General features: G+C 32.9%; 1 protein-coding gene across 1 annotated transcript in view; it reads left to right on the top strand.

Moving 5' to 3' along the window:
• The first annotated feature begins 4,455 nt into the window (after nucleotides 1–4,455).
• The window catches only part of LOC133179271 (nose resistant to fluoxetine protein 6-like), a 36,840-nt gene continuing 18,021 nt past the window's right edge, over nucleotides 4,456–23,274 (top strand). Inside the window, exons 1-5 of the mRNA XM_061314059.1 lie at nucleotides 4,456–4,548; nucleotides 16,213–16,360; nucleotides 17,809–17,979; nucleotides 19,370–19,454; nucleotides 23,115–23,207. Coding sequence (XP_061170043.1) covers nucleotides 4,456–4,548; nucleotides 16,213–16,360; nucleotides 17,809–17,979; nucleotides 19,370–19,454; nucleotides 23,115–23,207 — 590 coding nt within the window. The remainder of the gene's footprint in view (nucleotides 4,549–16,212; nucleotides 16,361–17,808; nucleotides 17,980–19,369; nucleotides 19,455–23,114; nucleotides 23,208–23,274) is intronic.

Genomic DNA, 23,274 nt, shown 5'->3' with positions numbered 1-23,274 from the left:
TTTGCACTTACACAAATTTTAACTTTATCCTTAATATTTAAGAAAAGAAGCGATTTTGTTATGTATTAATGAAAAATATTACATCTATAATCCAGAAAATTCAGAGTAGAAATGTTCGAAATCAAAACCAACTCACCAGTATTGTTAGTCCGTGTTCTGTGATGTGTACAGAGTTTAACAAATTGAACACACCCGTGAAATGTAAACTGTTTTGTAAACAGGGCACGAGCTCTGTTATTGTTAATGTTTACGATTCACCGGGTGTGTTCAATTGTTAAACTCAGCACACGCCACTGAGCACGGACTTATAATACTGTGAGTGGGATTTGCTTTCGAACATTTCTACTCCGAATTTTCTGGGTTATAGTTTTAATATTTTTCATTAATACACAACAAAATTGCCACTTTTCTTAAGTATTAAGAATAAAATATGTGAAAGCGCAAGGATGTGTCAATCCAACGCGTCCAGAAATTCGAAGTTTTAATAACTTCGAGATGAAATAAGATTTTTATTATATTTTAGTATGAAATGCTATAGCAACACATAAGTCATGAAATTATACAGAAAATTTGAGAAAATATTAACTTCAAATCTGTGTCCAAGCACCTTTAAGATGGGTAATAAAAATTCAATTTGTTTGTTGGGAATATATGTATTGAAAATATTTAAAACTAACAAAATTTTGAAAAATCTCTGCCTTTGAAAAAGGAATTTTGAGTCAAAGTTTCACTAGCACTTTTAGAATTTATTCCAAGTCCTCTAAACTGAAAGTGTAATAATGAGTCTAAAATTGAAATTTCCATAAGAACAATACAAATTGGGAGCAGAGCAAACGCGGACCTCTAAAAACATCAGAGGTGGGATCAGGTGCCATAGAGGAGTTACATGAAACATTCCCTGCCGACCGGTCACACCCGCCGTGTGCTCATTGTAATGATCGGGTAATCGGAAAATTCCGTGGACAATTCAGTGTGAAAATAAGGGCCTAACGATTTGTATAAAAATGCCAGTCAATATTCGACATTATGATAAATTGTATTTGCTAACAAGGTCATTGTATCGACCATAGAATTTGCAAAATGCTGACTTTAAACTAGACTTTTGATACCCTTGTATCATCAACTTATTTGTCAACAGCTTGTCACATTTTAGAAATTTTTCGTATGTAGAACATGCTCCTGTGTATCGAATCAACTGGAAAACATTAACTCCATTTTACAGGTGATAATGGTATATTGCTTATAAATAAGGGAAGTTGATGAAAGAAAAGTTCATCACGTTTACCATACAGTTTAGTTGTTAGTTTGTCGTTAATGCCCTTCTCTAGTAAAAATATCTAAATACGAAACAGATATGTCAGACAATGTGTTGTCTTTCATTTCGAGTTCAACGGGAAATATTGATCCAAATTAGGAATAAAAATGAATATTGTGAATTGACAAAACGTCGTCGATATATCTAAATGTCGGTTTTTGAATAAATTCTGCTTCATATGAATGCAAAAACAGGTCTGCAAATAACGGGGCATAATAAGTACCAATGGGAATTCCACAGATTGTTGAAAGACTTGGATTCCAAAAACTGCATAAATATTCTCAATAAAAAAAACTCCATCATCTTTTAATGTCAAATTCAGAGTACGTGTATGTAGAATCAGTGTGTTTTTTTAACAAAATAATTTTGCAGATGACAAATGACAAGGTGCTAGTATGTAAATTTACAAGTTCCATTTTGAATGCCAAAAAAAAACAGTTATAGTTATTTAAATTTAATTTGTTGTTGGGAAAATTAAAAATATTTAAACTGATATATGATATTGAAGAAATTTTCTGAGAAAGGGAACTGTGAGTAGAAGCTGGATTACCACTTAACCAGTACCATGTTGTTACATGTTTTGTCAGCTGGAACTAGTACATATTGATTATGTATTGACAATTGAGTAGATAAGGAACACTGATCGATCTCGTAAAACCTACAAACAATAAACATCTGTGAACATAACAGAAAAACACAAACCCCTAAAAATTTCAGAATTGGGATAAGGTGCCTAGGAGAGGTAAGCATCCCCTGTTGACCATTCATAAACGCCCTTAACCCTATGTATTGATCGGGTAGACGGAATAATCAGTACTCAAATTTAGTTTTAAAAACAATGGCCTTAAGAATGGTGTGAAATATGTCGGTCAAAATACGACCCAATGATAGGTTGAATTTGCAAACAAATTCATAATAACAAGCATATAATTTACGAATTAAGTGCTGACATTAAACGAAGTTGTTGAAATCCCGTAGCATCAACTTATTTGTCAGTATCCTGCATCTGTTTAAAGATTGATCCTACAAAGAGCATGCTCTTGAGTATCGAATAAGTTGGGAGGCATAATCACCATATGCAGGTGATTGTGGAATATTACTACATAAAAGAAAGAAAGTTGACGATAGACAAACTGAAATTAACTCGATTGTCATACATTTTAGTTGTTAGTTGATCCTTATCGTCTATAGTCAGTAATCTATCTAAATCTTAAGTCATTTCTGAATAGCTTAAGGCATAAGAATAGATAGTTAACAGATTGCAACAAATCAGGTCAATCTGAGCTTTCAAAATCCACCTTAAACTTTTTATCCTATCTGACAAAGTGTCAAGGTCGTCTTCTTAAAATATGACGATATTGTTGCATAGCTTTTGACAGAATTCATAATACTAATTGCTCGTGAAGATCTGGGCTCCCTAAATGTTAGATCTTTTAAATTGGTGTATATAAAATACAAGCAGCATTTTATATTATTTTTTAACCTATTTCTAATATATAAACATTGATGTTCAAAACCTTTATTAATTGTACGTTGTATCTGCCAATCATAGATGGAAAAAATATTTATCAGAGCGCTTGTATGACTCGGACCTGGTGTTAGATATACACTTATCGAAGATATATTAAAAATTGAACAAAAGATCGGAATGCAAAATACCCGGAATGTAAATTCCGCGACACATGTCGTGTGTCATTAAGAGAGAAATGAGGAAACAGTGTACTACACTTTACAACAATTAAAATTAATTCTTCGGAAGTCCGGCTTCCTCTTCAGTAAATCCTTTGTTACTGCATTTGACAAGTGATATTATTGTAAGTGTTATGAGTATTAAACAGTATTGTATACGTACAGATCGATCAATGCGAGACTCACTCATTGCTATTCCTGTGAAGTATTGAGGTAATATTTCATTTTCTGAAATTTTTTTCATTCTTAATCTGACCGTGAAATTCACAGATAATGTTCGGAAATCAAACGCAAGATCAATTCTCAAAAAATGCTTAATAAACAATTTCATATTGTATTATTTCCATCTGAAAGCAGACATGTAGCGTCGTTTCTTAAATTAGGGAGGGTAATCGAGGCAGAATAATAATTGACATGACATTGAAGATTGAGTGAAAAGTGTTTTACATACATCTTTGCGAGAACAAAATCTGGCTAAGACAAGATAATAAAAGTTCAGGATATAATAATCACAGGTGAATATTAAATTTTAGACTGACACTGATTTCAAGAAGTGTAAATTCTCCTTATAGTAGGAGCCATCTACCCCTCCCGAACCAATGACTTTGTACCGTTTTCTCTCCTAACACTTCAACATAGAGAGGCGCCATAGATTTCAGTCAGACTTTTCTCAAAGAAAATGAATATACAAGTACATGTATACTAGCTCTAGCCTGTCATCTCCTTAAACCCTATGCACTAAAGATTTTGATATTATTTATACTATCTTACACAGGGGAGATAATATTGTATAAATGTAGCAGCTTTTCTGCCCTGAATATCAAAGTCTTTCAGTTATATTTCACAGGACAGACGAAGAAATTGTCAAAAAATCCTTATAACAAAGACTATCTCAGCAAAGGACAATATACTTAAATTACTTATGTTTTTTTTATATTATACATGTACTTAATTCACTAATATTTTCGTACAGTATACTTAATTTTCTGCACTATGTTTAATTTACTGATTTTTTACTATACTTAATTTACTGATGTTTTCCTATATATATTATACTTATTGTACTAAACAATACTTAATTTACAGATTTTTTTCCATACTGACGATATTAATTGGATAAGCTTTGATAATCTACAAAAGGCATTGAATAAAGATCTTGGTACTTGTAATACAGAATGGAGACTGTTTACTTATTTTTACGGCCAACTACAAACACTAAAGCTTTTATTAATATTGATTACACAAAGTGACAGTTAAGAAGAGCAGATCCACGGCTGTTTTATATCTTGATGCTCAGGTTCATTTTTAAAAGAATTACTGTTTCCCTTTTGTTGTTGTTTTGATACAGATGTTGTAAATATAGTCCTGTCAAGATGATGTTCCAAAATTTCTTTTTACTGGCATTGTTTCACCATTCAATATGTATGCGCACCCACCAAGACCTGGAGAAAATGTCTCAATACCATGAGTTGGCGGGGCATGCTAAACCATCACGAGTGGAATCTAAGAACGATTCTGTTTGTAACGTTACATCTATATTACAGGTAGGTATAAAGCACAATATGCTATTGCAATTTCAGAGTCAAATTTCTTTTTTCATGACAACAAATATAATTATTAAATGAAACCCTTTAAAGTTTCTCTGAATTTATAGCATACTCTTTCACAATAGAAATCTGCCGTATGTTTGATTTTTTTCAAACTGTTCCATTGTCGTTTTTGTAGATAGCCATATACTGTGGTGTAAAATCTTGTACTTTAATTGTCTATGACAAGCTCAGACTTTAATGTAAACGAGCAAGAATATGGTGGAAAGTTATAATAGAAATTTTGTGTGCTCCTCGGAGAAAGATTTTGTTTAATTTTTATGCCCCCGTAATCGAAGATTCGGGGGCATATAGTTTTTGCCCTGTCCGTCCGTCTGTCTGTCTGTCTGTCTGTCTATCTGTTTGTCCGCAAAAACTTTAACCTTGCCCATAACTTTTGATTGGTAGAAGCTATGACTTTCATATTTCATATGTGTATTCCTTGTGACATGACCTATCTTTGGGTACCATCATATTTGACATTTTGACCTTGGAGTTTGACCCACTTTTGCAAAATTGTATGAGTCTTTAAAATTGGCCGTAACTTTTGAACAGTTGGTATTTGGACTTTCAAACTTTACTTGTGTATTCCTTGTGACAAGACCTTCCTTTGGACACCAACAATTTTGACCCTTTGACCTTGGAGTTTGACCTACTGTTGAAAAAACTTTAACCTTGGCCGTAACTTTAAAATAGTTTGTGCTAGGGCTTTTATATTTCACATGTATATTCCTTGTGACAAGATCTTCTTAGGATACCAATAACTTTGACCTTTTGACCTTGACCTTGAATTTTGACCTACTTTAATTTTGAAAAACTTTAACCTTGGCCATAACTTTTGAACAATTAGTGCTAGGATTTTCATACTTCACATGTGTATTTCATGTGACAAGACCTTTCTTTGGACACCAACATTTTTGTGTCATTGATCTTGACCTTGGAGTTCGGCCTACTGTTGATAAAACTTTAACCTTGGCCATAACTTTTAAGCAATTAGTGCTAGGGCTTTCATACTTCACATATGCTCTCCTTTTGACAAGATCTTCCTTTATATACCAACAATTTTGACCCTTTGACCTTGACCTTGGAGTTTGACCTACTTTTGAAAAACTTTAACCTTGGCAAAAACTTTTGAACAGTTGGTGTTAGGGCTTTCACACTTCACATTTGCATTTCTTGTGACAGGACCTTACTTTAGATACCAACAACTTTGACCAATTGACCTTGACCTTGGAGTTTGACTTGCTCTTGAAAAACTTTAACCTTGGCCATAACTTTTGAACAGTTGGTGTTAGGGTTTTCATACTTCACATGTATATTCCTTGTGTGAAGACCTTCCTTTGGAAACCAACAATTTTGGCATTGACCTTGACCTTGGAGTTTGGCCTACCTTTAAAAAATAACTTTGGCCAAAACATTTGAACGTTTGGTTCTAGGGCTTTCACATTTCAGGATCACGTGTATCACTTGTGACAAGACCTTCCCTTTGGCATCATTTGACCTTGACCTTGCCATTTGAAAAAAAAAACTTAAACCTTCGCCATAACTTTTCAACGGTTGGTGCCAGGGCTTCCATATTTCACAGGTATATTCCATGAGACAAGACCTTTCTTTGAGTACCAGCATTTTTTATCTTTTGACCTGGAGTTTGACTTGCATTTGAGAAGCTTCAACCTTCGCTATAAGCTGCCATACGGGGGCATCAGTGTTTCACAAACACATCTTGTTTCCTATGTATTCCAATTTAAAATGTTACACCCTTAAAACCACCGATCCTAAATTTAAGAGACATGGTTAAAACAGTTAATCTACATAGCATTGACGTTTGTGCATATTACTTAAGCTGTATTAAAAAATCAACAAAATTCCATAATAAAACTGTAACTGTGTCTCTTCCCAATCTAGGAGTCTACGTAGGGGTACATGCAGACTAACTTGATAAATTGAAGAGTGTGTTCCTCATCAGATTTTCATTAAAGCTATATATGGCGTATCTGAGCTAAAAAATAAAAATACGAGATTAAGTGTAGATAGACATGATTTATGTTATTTACGTTCAAATTAAAATTTTCACCGATTTTGTACTTGAATAACCTCATGTTTCCATAGTTACACTGTACATTGATTTTAAACTGTCTGTTAATTAAATGCGGATTCGGTAAATAAATCGGTTATTGTTTTAAATTTCTAATATCTTTGAAACGTGATTGATTTAAATTGTGTAATTTACAGGAAAGTCCTATCTTTATATGAAGTAATAAAACAAATACGAGGGCTGTTCGGAAATTATTGAGACATTGGGTATATTCTTCTTTCTAATGAACGTTTTTCGGTGAAAATTTGCATATACGTTTGACAAACTCTAATAAGTAATAACAAGAACAAAGAACAAGAATAAAAACAAGAAATATTTTTAAAATATTTTATTTCATCTTTTCAATGATATATTAATGTGTCAATGGTAGGGGTACCAGGCGCAGTCACGAAATCGGATATTGAAAATATGTAACACCAACGTTAAAACTCCCAGTGGACCCATAGTAAGAACGAAAATAATTCAAATTATGTATATAATTTTTCAATTCAACTTTGACTTCATTTTGTGCAAGTTTGTTAGAATTTCGATCAGAAATACGGAGATCATTAAAAAATTTACGCGCGGTATAGCAATCTGATAACGACGACAAAACGGATTTTGACGCCAAGGCGGAGCAGCAATCATACCTAAAATTTTGTGTAGCGGTATTGAAAACTCTTGTCCAGACTAAACGACCTGCTAAAACAATAACAATGCAATAAAACATGTCTAATGGTTTATTTTTTCATTGGTATATATTATTTTCTTACAAATAATTCAACCAGAGTAAAAACAAACGCTTCGGACGACCATCAATTATTACGGACTAAATAACGTTGACCCGCGTTGCATAACTCGGTACTGCATGATGCTAAGTCAGCCTGTATTTGACACTTTGTGTATATTTTACACTGGGATAGCAACAGCACACGTTTTATTTTTTTTAATTTTTTTTAAAGAATCGATTAAGAATTATAAGAGACAGTTTGATTTTTGAAATGTTATATGTAGTGACAGAGAAAGTGTGTTGAAGGCTTCCTGATCATTTCACAATGAGAATATATCGGCTGACCTGACTTTAAAATGACGTAGCGATGCTGCTCCGGGTCAATAGACATATGCTTGTTTATAATTTCACCGGAACTTATTTAATTATCCTATAAATTAGAAATTTTGTACATTTGTTTTATGTGTTCTTTAAAAAAAGTTGACGAATTTTTATGAATTTATCTCTGTCCTTTGTGGAGTAAAAGTATTTGTCTCAATAATTTTCGAACAGCCCTCGTAGAATGATCTTTTTAATTTTAGTTAGTCTGAACTTATAAAAAACACTCCATATATGACTTTAATTTTGTGATTAATTACGATGAGGAAAAAATCAACCTCCTTTTCTTTCATATATAAACAGTAGACTTGCATCTTTGCAGCATGGAAAGATTGCATATCAATTTAACTAATCGTGGCCTTATTGTTCTTGAGAAGATTTTAATGATTTTTCTCTTAATCATATAGAATCTTTAACCTATATCGAGCCTTCATCCTACCCAGGTGTCATCAGTGTCTGTAATATATTGGGATTTTTAAATATTAATCTGGCCCCATTTATGTTTTTGAGAAGATAGTTTTTTTAATTAAGATTTTCCAGTTTATTTTTCTTTGACTGCAGGCAGTATGATCTGATCAAGCCTCAGTCTATACAACATTGTTCATGGGGATATACTTGCTAATGAATCTGCAGTTCCTATGACAGATTTTAAAAGATTTCCCCTCATTTTTCTTTTAAAAAATTATCTAAAGTATGCTGTGACTTGTTAACCATTTAAAAAAAAAATTGATGTTGCCATCAACTGCCGCCCGGGAAAATTCTTCCGATAACAATGGAAATAAGTCTTGATCACCAAACCGCTTCGATTTGAGTGATAAAGGCATGCGTCTGAATGATCAGGACTATAGTCGAGAAGATTTACGGAAAGCTCCTAATCGGATGAAAATCGAACAAAAACGATACCATTTTAAACTTTATATTTTCCTCAAGTAACTGTTGGCTGCATAAAATATAAATTAGAATCAGACACCTGTATCACCTATCATCAAAAATATATTTGACTTAATGAATATAAAATATGAACTGTGTATCGTACGTTTTCATGCCATAAGTAAAATTTAATGTTCTAAAAAAAAAAAGACCTGTTGTTTTGTCGATAGTAAATGATAAGCAACTTTGTATATTACATATGAAAAACATATACATTTTTGAAGATGTACTTCATGGAAGGAAATATATTGTGTATATCTCGTAATTTATAAAGGGAAAGAACATTCTGATGTATAATCCTTTTAATGTATAGTTAACTTTTAATTCTGAATAAATTCTCCCACCTCTATCCCATACACCAAAACTTAAACTTATATGTATAGAGCAGCCTGGTCCTCCGGGCTGCAATTAAAAGATAGGGCTCCAATAAAAAAAAATGACGTCACTTCCTTTCAGTCCCTGGAATGGAATCAATTTAACTTTCATGCCATTGTTCAAAAACTTCAATTCATGTTTACAACCTTTACTTAATGAACATGTCTCTGAATGTTAAAAACACATATCACATGGCTTTAACATTTACCATGTTAAATTTATTGTTGTTTATTACATAAAAGGTGGATCAGGATTTCCATGCGGACAAATACGCAAGATCAAGAAGCAATAAATTGCATGGGATGTTGATACATGTTTATTGTAGTTTGAATTCACCTCATGATGAGCATTAACGATAAAAAAGAACTTTATTTTGAATATTTGTATTTATACCTGTCTTTTTATTTTATTTTGAATATCAATAAAAACTTAAATTCTGAGAAAAAATTAAAATTTTGATACCCGTCCACCCTAGCCCCAAACATTTATTGGCTTAATCAAGGGCTACGGTGGGAAACCTTTGTAGATCTTGGTATGCAGTTGAATGGCACCATAAAGAGAGCCGTTGAGATCCAATAGAATGCTTTTGTACAATATTTAAATGCTCTGGTTGAGATACTTACGCTATGTTATGATTTATACATGTAATGACTGAAGAATTACTCTTGCAGAACTTTAAAAGAACGGGTCAGAGATCAGGAATCTGCTTACCTGCTGTATGTAGAGAGGCAGATGTAAAACAAATACTTGATGAAGGTCTGGATGTTAAAATACAAACATTTCTTAAACTAGGAAGAAATTGAAAATAAATCAACGAATGTACTTAGTATTTACGCATTATTCTATTTTCAATATTTACAAATATTTCTATTTTAAGTATTTTATTTTCAGTATCTGAGATGAATTCAACAATTCAGATCTGTTTGAATTTTTTTGACTGATTCTGAAACAAAATTTGAAATCACTCCAGAGTTCGTTGTTGCAAGGTAAATCTCTACCACATATACTTCCAATGTTTTTAAAGTTTCCTTTTAATCAATATTTTATAGCAAAGAAAGCTTTACTTTAAAATTGCTTTAAATCTATTCTTCTAGTGTTAAAATGTCTTATAAACACATCGAACACAGTTTTTTTTCTTACAGAAAAGAGAATCTGATTTTTTTCAACTCAACAATTTGTAAGCTTATCCACCACCTTTCAGCATTTATTAACCCTTGATAAATCACAAGGATAATAGAAAACGATTTATACCTTAAACCATGCTATAATCATTTTATTAATTTTTTTTTTTTTTTTTTTTTTTTTGGTTAATATTACATAACAAAATTTTGCATATATATTTAAATTACGAGGCTCACTGTAGATATCTTGGCTTATTCCTTTAAAAATGACTGACTCCTCACCTGGTAAGATGGCTGTACAATGTTTTCCCCTTTTGAGAATCAACCAAATTTATCAAAAGAACAAGTCCATCCCTCCAGAATAGGGTAAAGCATGAATTTGAAAACATAATATAAAAGCACAGACCAAAACTAATTCTAATATCAATTTGCAGGATTGACAGCTATAACCTCAAGATGTAATTGATTTTGAGTTGGGTTTTTTTTTTCAAAAATATAATTTAGATTCATTAAGCAATTGAAAGTGAATTTTGAATAGTTTAAGACTTATCATTACTTCACTTATAGGAATTTAATTGTCATCAAATTGATTGAAATTATCAAAGTTAACATGATCACTTATTGGGAAAATAGGAAAATTTAAGTCACTTGCGGTACACACAACATAAATAGTAGACGTATGAATATTACTACCAGATTGCAGATTGGATTTGACTGATTTCTCTTTTTTCATTACTTTTAACAACCCTGCAAACGGTAGTGAATTTGAGTTACCATACCTAAATATTGCATTCCAAAATTTCATGAAAATCCTTAAAATGAAATATGAAGATAACGAACAGTATTCAATCTCGAAAGTCTAATGAAACGATACAAATTTGGAGCAGAGCAAACACGGACCTCAAAATTAAGAGGTGGGATCAGGTGCCATGGAGGAGTGAGCATTCCCTGCACACCCGCCGTGTGCTCCTTGTCATGATCAGGAAACAAAAACCGGAAAAATCCGTAGAGTTCAGTGTATAAATCATGGACTAACAATTAGTATGAAAAACTTCAGTCAGCATTTGACTCAATGATAGGTTGTATGTCCTGACAAGGTCATTGTATCAACGAAACACTTGCGGAAAAGATGACTTCAAACGAGATTGTTAATATCCTTGTTAGTCAATAGCTTGCCTCGTTTTAGAAATTGTTCATACGTAGAGCTTGCTCTTGCGTATCGAATCAACTGAGAGACATAAACCCCATATGCAAGTGATAAGGGTATATTGCTACATAAGTAAGGGAAGTTGACGATTGAAAAGTTAAAGTCATCACGTTTATCATAAAGCTTTGTTATTAGGTTACCATTAACGTCTTTTTCTAGTAAAATATCCAAATATGAAACAGATGTGTCAATTTCTGTGGTATCTTTTATTTCAAGCTCACTGGGGTATATCGAGTCGACATATGAATGAAAGTAACTATATTAAATTGATAATAAGTCGTCGATATATCGAAATGTCGAGTGGAAGGGCACAACAAGTGTTTTCTTCTTCTCATGTAGAAGTTTTTGAATAAATTCTGCTTCTTATGAATACAAAAATAGGTCTGCTAATAAGGGGGCGCAATTGGTACCCATGGAAATTCCAACAGATTGTTGGAAGACCTGATCTCCAAAAACTACATAGATATTGTCAATCAGAAACTCAAGCATCTTTTTAATATCAACTTCAGAGTACTTATGTGTACAATTAGAGTGCTTTTTAACAAAATAATTTTGTAAATGACCAATGACAAGGTAAGTATATTTACGAGTTCCATTTTTATTGAAAAAGCAGCTGTCTATGATGTCAAAAAGCCTGGACTTCAATTTATCGTGCAGAATGGTTGTATAAAGTGTTGAAAAGTCGTACGTTTTGATGCTATTGAATTTAGTAAAATTTTGTGATTTCAAATTTTCCAAAAGTTCTTTGCAGTTTTTAAGTATCCATATCTGATTTACACCACTTCTCGAATACACTGTTGAACAGTACTCCTAAAGTTTCTCCTTCATTACAGTAAATATTTTAATGAGGAGTAAAGAAAGAGGCTTGGTAGAACAGTTAGTGGAACCCGCTATGTATCTTTGTTTGTAAGGATTTTTATGAAGTTTAGGAATCCAGTAAAGGTATGGTAATTCAATTCATTTTGATTGTTGGGAATATTAAAATTATCTAAAACAGACATATGATTTTGAAGAATTTCCTCTTTAGAAAGGGAGGTATGTGTGTAAGTTGGATTTCACCCGTAGAATTAAATCCTAGTTCCTCTAAAATGCAATTCAAATAATGAGCTTTACAAACAAAGACTATGTTGTTACCTGCTCTGTCAGGTTGGACCAGTACATTTTGATTTTGTTTGTTTGTTTATTGTTTAACGTCCCTTTCGAGAATTTTTCACTCATATGGAGACGCCACCACTTGCCGGTGGAGAGCTACAAGTTTTGACCTATACTCGGCACTCAGTGCCATTGAGAAGTGAGGGATCTTTTTCGTGCCAGCACCTACTGCGACACGGGACCTCGATTTATACGGTCTCATCCGAAGGACCGGTCTCCACGTCCCACCGTGGGATTTGAACCTGGACGTAAGGATCAACTCCATACTCTGCGACTCTAAAGAGAACGCTCTAACCACTGCGCCACGCGGGCGAAGGGACCAGTACATACTGATCGTGTATTCTATCTAATTCTTTTTTCACCTCTGAATTATTAAAGACAGAAGGATAAATAGTTTTCATACAGCCCCTCAATCGCTTAATACGAGATTTCACCATCCATTTGAAGCTCTTAATCCATTCTGACAAAGTATCAAGGTCTTCTTTTTCGTGTTTGGCCCATCGCCTGGCGAAATCTTCCACAGAATTCATAATATTTATAAAATTATGTCGCCAGTTGAAAGAACGGGGTTTCCTAAATTTTGGCCCTTTTAAAATCAGGGATTTAAGGTCCTCATTATTAACTATGTTTACATCACCAGTAATGACTTGCCCGGCAGGACTATAGTTGTAGGGTGAAGAAGAACATGAACACTTGAGAGGATTATGTATCAGATGTTCGAAATCTAGGCACTGTAGAGTTTTTTTGTAATTAAAAAGTTTGGAAGCAATAGTCGTGGTATATTTATAAGAAATACAAGGTGTGGACTTCAGCTTGAAATATGGTGGAATACAAGACTGGACCCTATTGTGATTAAGAATATTACTAATATTAACTGCGTCGATTCCTTTGTTTGCAAATTGAAGCTTAAGGAACAAACGGGTTGTTTGAGCAGTGTTATCTTCCGTAAAACGTGGCGGTTTAAAAAGCCTATGATTTGCAATATCCATAATCACAGATCCAAACCTGTATTCTGGTGTCGAAGAATCCAAATATGGACTTTCTCCTTGACCTTTTCAAATAAACCATATAGAACTTTCAAAGGGACAGAGTTAAGTTTGGTGCGAATGTGATGAAGACCTAATTGTTTATTTACATAAGATAGTAGTGAAACAAAAGAAACATTGTGTATAATAGGTTTATTGTATGACCGATGTCTATGACTACGCTTACGTCTCTGAGCATTGTTAAAAAGTCCCTTCACATTCACATTGCTACACTGTGGACTTGAAAAATTCCCAATACTATCGACATTATCATTGCTTCCATATGGAAAGGCCTAGTTTCCTAATCCATTATTCTTCTCGTTGTCTACGGAAAGGTGTACTCAATGATGGACTATTAGTATGATGGTAAATCTTTTCTAGAATTCTAACTTTCATTGATAAAATAGTATGATCGGGTAAATTAAAGTGCTTGTAGAGAAGCTACTGGTTTTTCTGCGTATTTACTAGTTATCTATGTAAATTCCACCGTACATAATTGAATAGAATTTTATGCGATTTTTTTTTCATTAAAAGCAAGGATATACAATGTAGGGTGTAGTAAATTTTCTAGCAAGCAAAGATCTTTATTCCTTATAAAATATTTACTGCTAAAGGAAAAACTTCAGAAATTGTGCTCCCACGTTTAAAGGAAAAACTTCAGAGATTGTGCTCACGCATTTAAAGGAAAGACTTCAGAAATTGTGCTCTCACATTTTGTCAGTAGTCTGCCGAAATTTAAAAATTGACCGTGAATTGGAATATTACTAGATAAATAAGACTAGGTGCCTTCAGCTTCTCCATCGTCAGCTTCCATTATTTTTGTAGAAATATTCCAATAAGTTCTTTGTCAAATAACAAAGTGTTAAATCATCAAAAGGTTTCTTTTTTTCTTACAATTAATCACCATCACCGAAATATCTCATTTTAGAGTATTAGTATATTTTTCTCTTCCTGTGGATTTGCATAAGAAACACACTTTCATGATTTAAAGTTACATAATGAGTCAAAATCATGTGTTCCTTTTAAGATAATTGTATCATAAAACAAAAGATTTATGTGGAATATGAATCAAGCGAAGTTTTGACTACTCAACTTCACTGTAAAGCAAGAAAAAACTGCAGAATGTAAGGGCCGGAAAAGCAAAGGTTGTATCTATCGCTTAGTTGTTATCGTCAGTGTCAACAATGTCAATTAAGGTCACGCGACGTTTATTCTTAGCAATGAAACTTGTAAACAACATTGAATTGGAGCAAGAAAAAATGAGGAATAAGTTCTGAACATCTTTATTGAAGATTGTATCAAAATCCTCGGTCATCCGACATTTATATCTATGGAATTGACACCATGGTAAATTCTTCAACTTTTCTGCGCATGTACACAATAAAGAGGAAGAAGTGAAGCAATATTTTTGTGTTTGGGAAAACAAAAATTATTATTTTTCTCCATAAAAGTAGATTTTTTTAGGTTCTGAAACCTGTAATTTTCTGAACCTTATATCTTCAAGAATTGAACAAAATTTGCATGTGTCATGCAAAAATTCTACTTTTGTCAATTTTCCCCTTTTTCCGTCACGGTGTCTCTTTAAAGCATTTTCTAAGCTTGCAAAATAGGATAAGTATTACTCCCTTTTTCTTAGGACTGTATCATCTCTCCGTACTTTGACACGAATTAAACACTATCGTATAAGGAGTTGTTCTGCGTATTAACTTGTTATCTATGTAAATTACACAGTACATAATTGAATAGAATTTTATGCGAATTTTTTTTTTCGATCTAAAAATGCTCGAAAAGAAAGCAAAAATGGATTGCAGTGATATTAACGGTATCTCTCATCTTTCATTATAATCATACTTGATACAAATCATGATGTAACTTATTTTTCAGATAGTGGACAAACGTCATGCATTGTGCATGAAGATTTGATTTATTTTTGCAAAAGCTATGGGCGGTACCCTTTAATCTTAGAAGATCATTCCGAAGAGAACTTGACTAAGTGCTTTGCTAAATTGTACATTTCCTTTTCTTTCATATCTTCTCCCATCTTATTTTACTTTATTTTTAATTTAACAAACTTCTTTCAATATTTTTCTTTTTCACACCTGATGTGTCACATCTTGGCTCATTGGTTCCTCCTTCAGCGAGGATGCACTTCCATCTGTCAGTTCTAATCCCCCTGGCAGCAATCTGTCTTACGATTTTGGAAGAGGCACAGGGGTTCCTCTCACTCCTAGACAAAATTCAAATATATCCTGTACGATGGAAATCTTTCAATGCAGAGCCACTGTATACCAATTAGCCTCCCCATAAGAAGAGTAAATATAAGGCCATTCTTTCAGAGAAATGTGATACCTCCAGCTCTGTGATGTTTACAAGAATTATTCCAAAAGATCTCTTCATGTTTGCTGGTTGATTTTTTTTCTGTGATCTGTTCTATCATTGGTTGTTTCTATTCAGTGTGCTCTGTTCCATCATTGGTTGATTCTTTCCAGTGTGATCTGTTCTATCATTGGTTGATTTTCTCTCCAGTGTGATCTGTTCTATCATTGGTTGATTTTCTTTCCAGTGTGATCTGTTCTATCATTGGCATCCTGTTACTGGTTGGAACTGTGTATGACATGTGTATTTCTCAGCTAAAACATAATTTGGATAGAGATGTGAAGACAGAAAAGCAAAGCAGTAACATGCCTTCACAATCGGACAATTCTGAAACTATACATCTTTTGTCAAAGGACTCACAAGTGCCTAAACAAACAATCAAACATCAAGGGCAGAAAAAAAGTAAGTTAACGTCTTTGGAACAAAATGCTTTTGAATTTTTTCTATTTCTGTAAGTTTTTTTTTATAATGAGAAACAAACTCTCTCTCTCTCTCTCTCTCTCTCTCTCTCTCTCTCTCTCTCTCTCTCTCTCTCTCTCTCTCTCTCTCTCTCTCTATATATATATATATATATATATATATATATATATATATATAAAAGGTGAAGAGATAATGAACAGTGATCGATCTCAAAAATCCTTTAAAAATACAAATTATAATAAGGGCAAGAACACAAACCTCTGGAACATACCAGAGGTACCTAGGAGGGGTAATCATTTCTAGTCAACTGGTCTCGCTAGGGTGAGTTCCCTGTATTGATTAGGTAAACGGAGTTATCAGCAGTCAAAATTAGTATAAAACAATGGCACAGGAGTTCGTATGAAACATTTCAGTCAAAATATTTCTCAACGATAGTTTGTTCTAGCGAACGAGCTCATTATAACGAACAAAAAAAATTATATGCTGACTTTTAATAAGATATTTAAAAGCTCCATAACGTCAACTTATTTGTCGCTAGCCAGCCTCTGTGTAAAAAAAAAAATGATTGTACTCAGAACATGTTTTAGCGTATCGAATAAGATTGGAGATATAAACACCATATGCAGATGATATGGATATTACTACATAAATAGGGAAAGTTGAGATGAAGTTATTCTGTTTGTCATATAGTCGTAAGTTGGCCATAAGTAACAAAAGTCAGTAAAACATCACTATATAAAGGTGTGGTAGACTTTGGTGTGTTTTATTTCTGTAAGATATATCGGGTCGACATACGAATGAAAATAACTTTTTTTTTAATTGATAAGATCTCGTCCACATCTGGAGGCCAGATTTTTTTTTCTTTTCATGCAGAAGTTTTTGAATAAATTCTGATTCATAGGAATATTAAAACATCATTATTAAGGGGCTCAATAGTAATATTCTATGTATGTATCAATCGAGTCGCCCACGTGACATAGTGGTTAGAGTGTATTCTCTAGAGTCGCGGAGTAAAGAGTTGATGCTCACGTCGCGGGTTCGAATCCCATTGCTGGAAGTGGAGACCGGTCATTTGGATGAAACCGTATAAAGGATAAGGATATTTGAGATCGATCACTGCTCAATGGCCATGAGTACCGAGTATAGCCCTCCACAGGCAAGTAGTGGCATCTCAATATGCGTGAAAATTTCTCGAAAGGGACATTACACAAACAAACAAACAAACTTATCGAACGAAAGTTTTTATAAATACACAGCCCTCATGCCAAAATGAATTTTAATATACAAACGTGTAATCTTTATATAAAAGGAGATATTAGGTAGAAGATATGACCTTTTTCATGACCTTTTTCACCGCTATGAGAAACAGTCTGAGAAAAAAAGCTGAAAGCAGAACACTTAATCTTGACTTTATTTCATTTCTTTTCCAGGGAAACTTCAGCAGTTTTTATTGGCTTTTTCACTAAGCACTAATGGCAGTAGAGTTCTCAGCACAGACCCTCTGCCTTCGTCAACAATTCAGGCTGTCAGTGGAGTGAAGGTCCTTAGTCTGAGCTGGATTTTACTATTCCACACCCATTTCCTTACAAAGGGCAGCTCAAGTAATTCACTCAATCACTTTGTGTGCACGTATTTTTTTATGATATCGCTTTTGTTTTTAGCATATCACAGATATGCATGTAAATGTATATTTGGTAATGAATCAAACATTTCACCTTGTGATATGAAATTGCAACCCTCTCTTGGTTCCCAGGTCTTTTAATTTAAAACACAAACGTCAAGTGTCAAAAATTTAGTATGCCCATCCCTCAATCGGGAACTATAACTAATGATATATTATTTATTTAAAGAAATCTCAGGATGAACTTTGAAATAAAAGCCTTCTGTACAACAATGTCATTTAATGTTTCTAAACATGATCCAAGGTGGTTTGAAGTCTTTGATACGGACCTGTAAATAGCTGATATGTGATTCCTATAAAATATGATGAAATATTGACAATTCTAGAGAAATCAAATTTATTCTAATCTTTGAAATTGAAATTTGGAAGTGATCTATGATATTATGTAATTACATGCTGTATTATATATTGGAATTAAAGTTGATATAAAAACTAAAATGTCATAGAAGTTAAAAACAAAAGTATACATTTTTTAAATTTTCAGATGTCTGGATACCTATTGTTATTTTTAAACTTAAAATGTGTTCGTTAATTAATTTTCAACCGAGAACAATACACAATTGATGTTTTTCTTCAAATTAAAATTACCCTTTAAGAAATTTGAGATTTTGTGACTTTCCACATGTACCATAATATCATTATAATGTGAACTTTTAAAAAATTGCAATGGTAGATACACTTCACTTTGTGAATTCAGTGACATTTTAAAAGCATTTCTAATCATTTAACAACTGAGGGACGGACTACCTTAATTTCCGTAATTGATTCCAAAACGAGGCAAGCTATTGACAAACAAATTGATGAAACAAGGATATCTCGTTTGAAGTCATCTATTCGCAAGTTTTACGGTCGATACAATGACCTTGTCAGCATATACAACCTATCATTGAGTCAAATGCTGACTGACGTTTTTCATACTAATTGTTAGGCCATTTTAATTTATACACTGAACTGTCTACGGATTTTTCCGGGTTTTTTTTTTTTTCATCATTACAAGGAGCACACGGCTGGTGTGACCGATCGGAAGGGGATGCTCACTCCTCCATGGCACCTGATCCCCCCTCTGTATTTTGAGGTCCGTGTTTGCTCTGCTCCAAATTTGTATCGTTTCATTAACTTTCGAGATTGAATACTGTTCGTTATCTTCATATTTCATTCAATAAAATAAATTACATAAAATATTTGTATAGGTTTTCTTATTAATATCATTGAAATATTATTCCAGCAAGAATCATAAACTTTTGTTTTGCATGTATCACACTGTGGTGAGAATATGTGCACATTTATTTATTTTTCTATCCAAAATACAGATATATCTCCACCTTGGACACGGCATTGGTCTTTCCAAATTATCCATAATGCATTTTATGCAGTGGATTCATTTTTCGTGATAAGGTAGGGTTTCTTTACAACTCATACTTTTATAACATGCTTATAAAGGACCTGCCTCAAGTGAGCTTTTCTTTTATTGAACTTTTAAAGCTGACTTTCAATATTTTATATATATATATATATATATATATATATATATATATATATATATATATATATATATATATATATATATATATATATATATATATATATATATATATATATATATATATACTTAGGGCAGTTATGTTAGTTTAAGAGTTGTAAAATGTGCTTCATAAATAAAATAATAATTTCATTACAACGTGTATTGGTAACGATCCTCTAATAAAACTAATGTCCAAATAACTGTATCTCACTTCCATTCTCAATGACCGTGTAGTGTAGGACAGCGCCGCGAGAATTCCATCGGCATCGAAAGCAAGTTTTTTGACTTGCCTAGATAGCCGAGCGGTCTAGCGCGCTGTTCCTGTACTGCTAGGAGACAGATTCCGTAGGTCGAGAGTTCAACCCCGGGCCGGGGCGGAAGTGGGTATCCTTATAAAAAAGTGAATTTCTTTGTACTTTATATATATATATATATATATATATATATATATATATATATATATATATATATATATATACTAGGTATGGCATTCTTCGAAATCAGAATTGCTATTCGTTTAACCATAAGACGTTCCAACCACAGGAGTTTGCATACCTATCAATTTTACCGAAATTTTTAGTAAATAAAAAAATACGTAATACCTATAATAATAACACATTATTATTAAAGGTATTACGTATTTATTATATAAATTTACTAAAAATTTCGGTAAAATTAATAGGTCGGCTTGGCCAAGATCAGGTGCCCATTTCCAATTAAATGATGTTATATAGATGTAACTCTTTTTAGTTACATCCAATCTAAATGTCTTTTGTTGCATTGCAAAGATCAGAATGAGAGCTTTCCATTGGTATATAATATCATATATATAGTATCTGCATTTTGAAAAAACAACAGAATGAAGCTAAAGATTCATAATATTTGAAGCGTTATGCTGTTGCATTTGATCTTTTACATTTTAAATAATGGTTAATTAAAATTTTGAATGAAACATTCCAAAATAAATATACTTTATTATAGAGAAATCATTCTGGTTAAGTTTATTTTTTACAGAAAAGAAAAAGGATAAAAATTGTGGAAATTATAAATAAATGTGTGCAGATATACCTGTTATATAATTTAAGATTTATCAGTGTTGGAATAAATGCATAATTTCTAGCAAAAAAGAGCAAATATAAGTGTTTAATTTTTTTTATTTTACTTAAGAAATAAAGTACTATGAGAAAAATATAGTGATTATATGATAAAGTGTAAAGTTTGCAATTTGTTTTCCCATTGTTTAATATTTTCACAGTTACCAGTAAAGTAAAAACAGTAATGAATAGCTTTTGCGCTAACATTAAAAAAAGTTATAGAAGAATGATTAATATAGGCCCGTATAGTCCGTAGCCCTAATATAATAACTTCTAGAAAAAAGTCATATACATTATTGATACAATAAATACAATACAATAATATGTTTATTAACAACAATTGTTAACAAATGCAATGTTTTTAAATACAAATACCACTGTAATTACAGATAAAATGTCTGAAAATTAACATTTTTCAACTAAAGGCTTGCTTATGTAGTATGTCCTGTTATGTTTGTGGTTACAATATATTTCTAAATATAGAAGATGATAAAGTACATACTGTCAATCCATTTAGAATAATTAATCTGGTTCTTTGTAGACTCTTCCAGTAATCGAACGACCTTTCCTAATAAGAATCTGAGCCACAAGACCACTAATATTAAAGAAAATAACGTTGTATCATCTCTTTGCTATCCCTGGGCGCTTTGCCCTTTTCGTTAATCACATTTTGTTTTTAATTTTTCTTTAGGATTCAAAGTAATGAATCCAGGTTTCATCTCCTGTTAAAAGTTCTGACAAACAAACTTCGATTATTACAGTTTTTGAAATTTTTGAATAATTGTTTGCATATTTTTACATGCCGTTGTTTTTGTTAATATGTCAAAGTATGTGGTATATATCGCGCGCTTAGCTTTTACAGTGTTAAATGTTCCTTCTAAACAGTGTGAACTGTCCCCGTAGATATGCCTTCTAACTTAGCTATGTGTCTAACAGTCAATCGACCATCATTAGCTGCAGAACTGTAGCTCTCTGCTTGAAAAAATTCGGACGGATAAAGCAGAGAGCTACAGATCAGAGCGTTGTAAAAACCTTCGATTTATGCCGCCGCTTTTTCGTTGCTCGCTTCGGGCATTATTTCTTGTATTTTATCCTTTCCCCCGCTTTAAGAATGGTATCCGATAATTAACCATACATTTTACTCCTATTCTCGATACTTTATTCACCTTTCGACGGTCCCAAACAGCCCTTTATGGTTTTGGAATGTCGGTTTAAATAATTCCAGCCCATTCCAACGTCCATGTTGGGGGTCGTAAAAAAATTAGAGTACATATACTTCCCGAGAAAATGTAAATAAAAAATTCAGGAGGTTCAAATATCATGTATATTGTCTATAAAAAAGACACTGTGTATCTAAAAAAGAAATGAGATAAATAAAACTCGGGCGTGTTATTTCAGGATGACGCCAACATGAACGTCGGAATGTACTTTTTAAACTGATACTCCAACACCACATACGGCCGTTATGAACCGTCGAAAGGTGAATAAAGTATCGAGAATAGGAGTAAAATGTATGGTTAATTATCGGATACCATTCTAAAAGCGGGGGAAAGGATAAAATACTAGAAATAATGCCTGAAGCGAGAGACGAACCAGCGGCGGCGTAAATCGAAGGTTTTTACAACGCTTGAATCTGTAGCTCTCTGCTTTATCTGTCCGAATTTTTAAGACAGAGAGCTACAGTTCTGCAGCTAATCAGGTGTATACACCGGGCTAGTCTTATTAACTCTTGCTTTGTCAAATCATTACTTTCATACCCCTTGCATTTAAGAAAACCAATGTTATAAAAATATCTGACATATAACAAGTGTAGCGCACGGGCACTTGTTTCGTATACGGGGCACCCCTACTTATTTTTACCACAAGGTACCTAACTCAATTTCAGGCACCCCCGCTTCAAGCTCGTATTCTGTTAATATATCAATCATTAACCTACTTTAAAATGACATCGTTCGCTTCGAAAGACTTTTTTCTTGTCAATTAAATCGTTTCAGACGTCTCTGGTCGAGACTCTTTATTGTAAACCACTCATTTATTCCTCGAAAATTGCCTCGATACAAAATAAGACTTTGAATGGGATACAAAAGCTTCCCGTTGGGGTTATTAATGAAGGATAAAACCAGAGACCTCGGAATGGAATACTCGGAAGTAAAGACCTTGCTGCGTGTTCAAATAAATTATGTGGTAGTGTTACACTATTCATTGTATGCATTTACAAGTAACATATTGAAACAGTGGTATAATCGAACACTCTTCTACCAAAGCTATACTCACATTGACATCCCTACTTAGCATACATGTATACGTTAAATGTGGTAGAGATACAGCTGTAAAGAAGAATAAAACTATATTTAATGCCTAAAGTTCGAGTAACGCTTATTTGACAAAGGAAAATTTCACTTGTCTCATCATTATAATTCTTCATTTTTTTTTTTACAGTGGTTTGCTATTGAGTTATTTAACTCTCAAAGAGTTACGGAAAAGAGACGGAAGACTGAATTGGCCAATGTTCTATTTCCATAGATTCTGGAGGTACTCTACTGGAGGATTTAATACGTGTTTTAGTGTCATTTTTATAACATTTTGCTCTGTGTTATTA

This window comes from Saccostrea echinata, unplaced genomic scaffold, assembly GCF_033153115.1.
Source record: "Saccostrea echinata isolate AGI-Se365-2 ecotype Australia unplaced genomic scaffold, CSIRO_AGI_Sech_v1 ptg000004l, whole genome shotgun sequence".
Lineage (NCBI taxonomy): Eukaryota > Metazoa > Mollusca > Bivalvia > Ostreida > Ostreidae > Saccostrea > Saccostrea echinata.
Note: the sequence above shows the minus strand (reverse complement) of the source record. Positions and strands in the feature narration are given on the sequence as shown.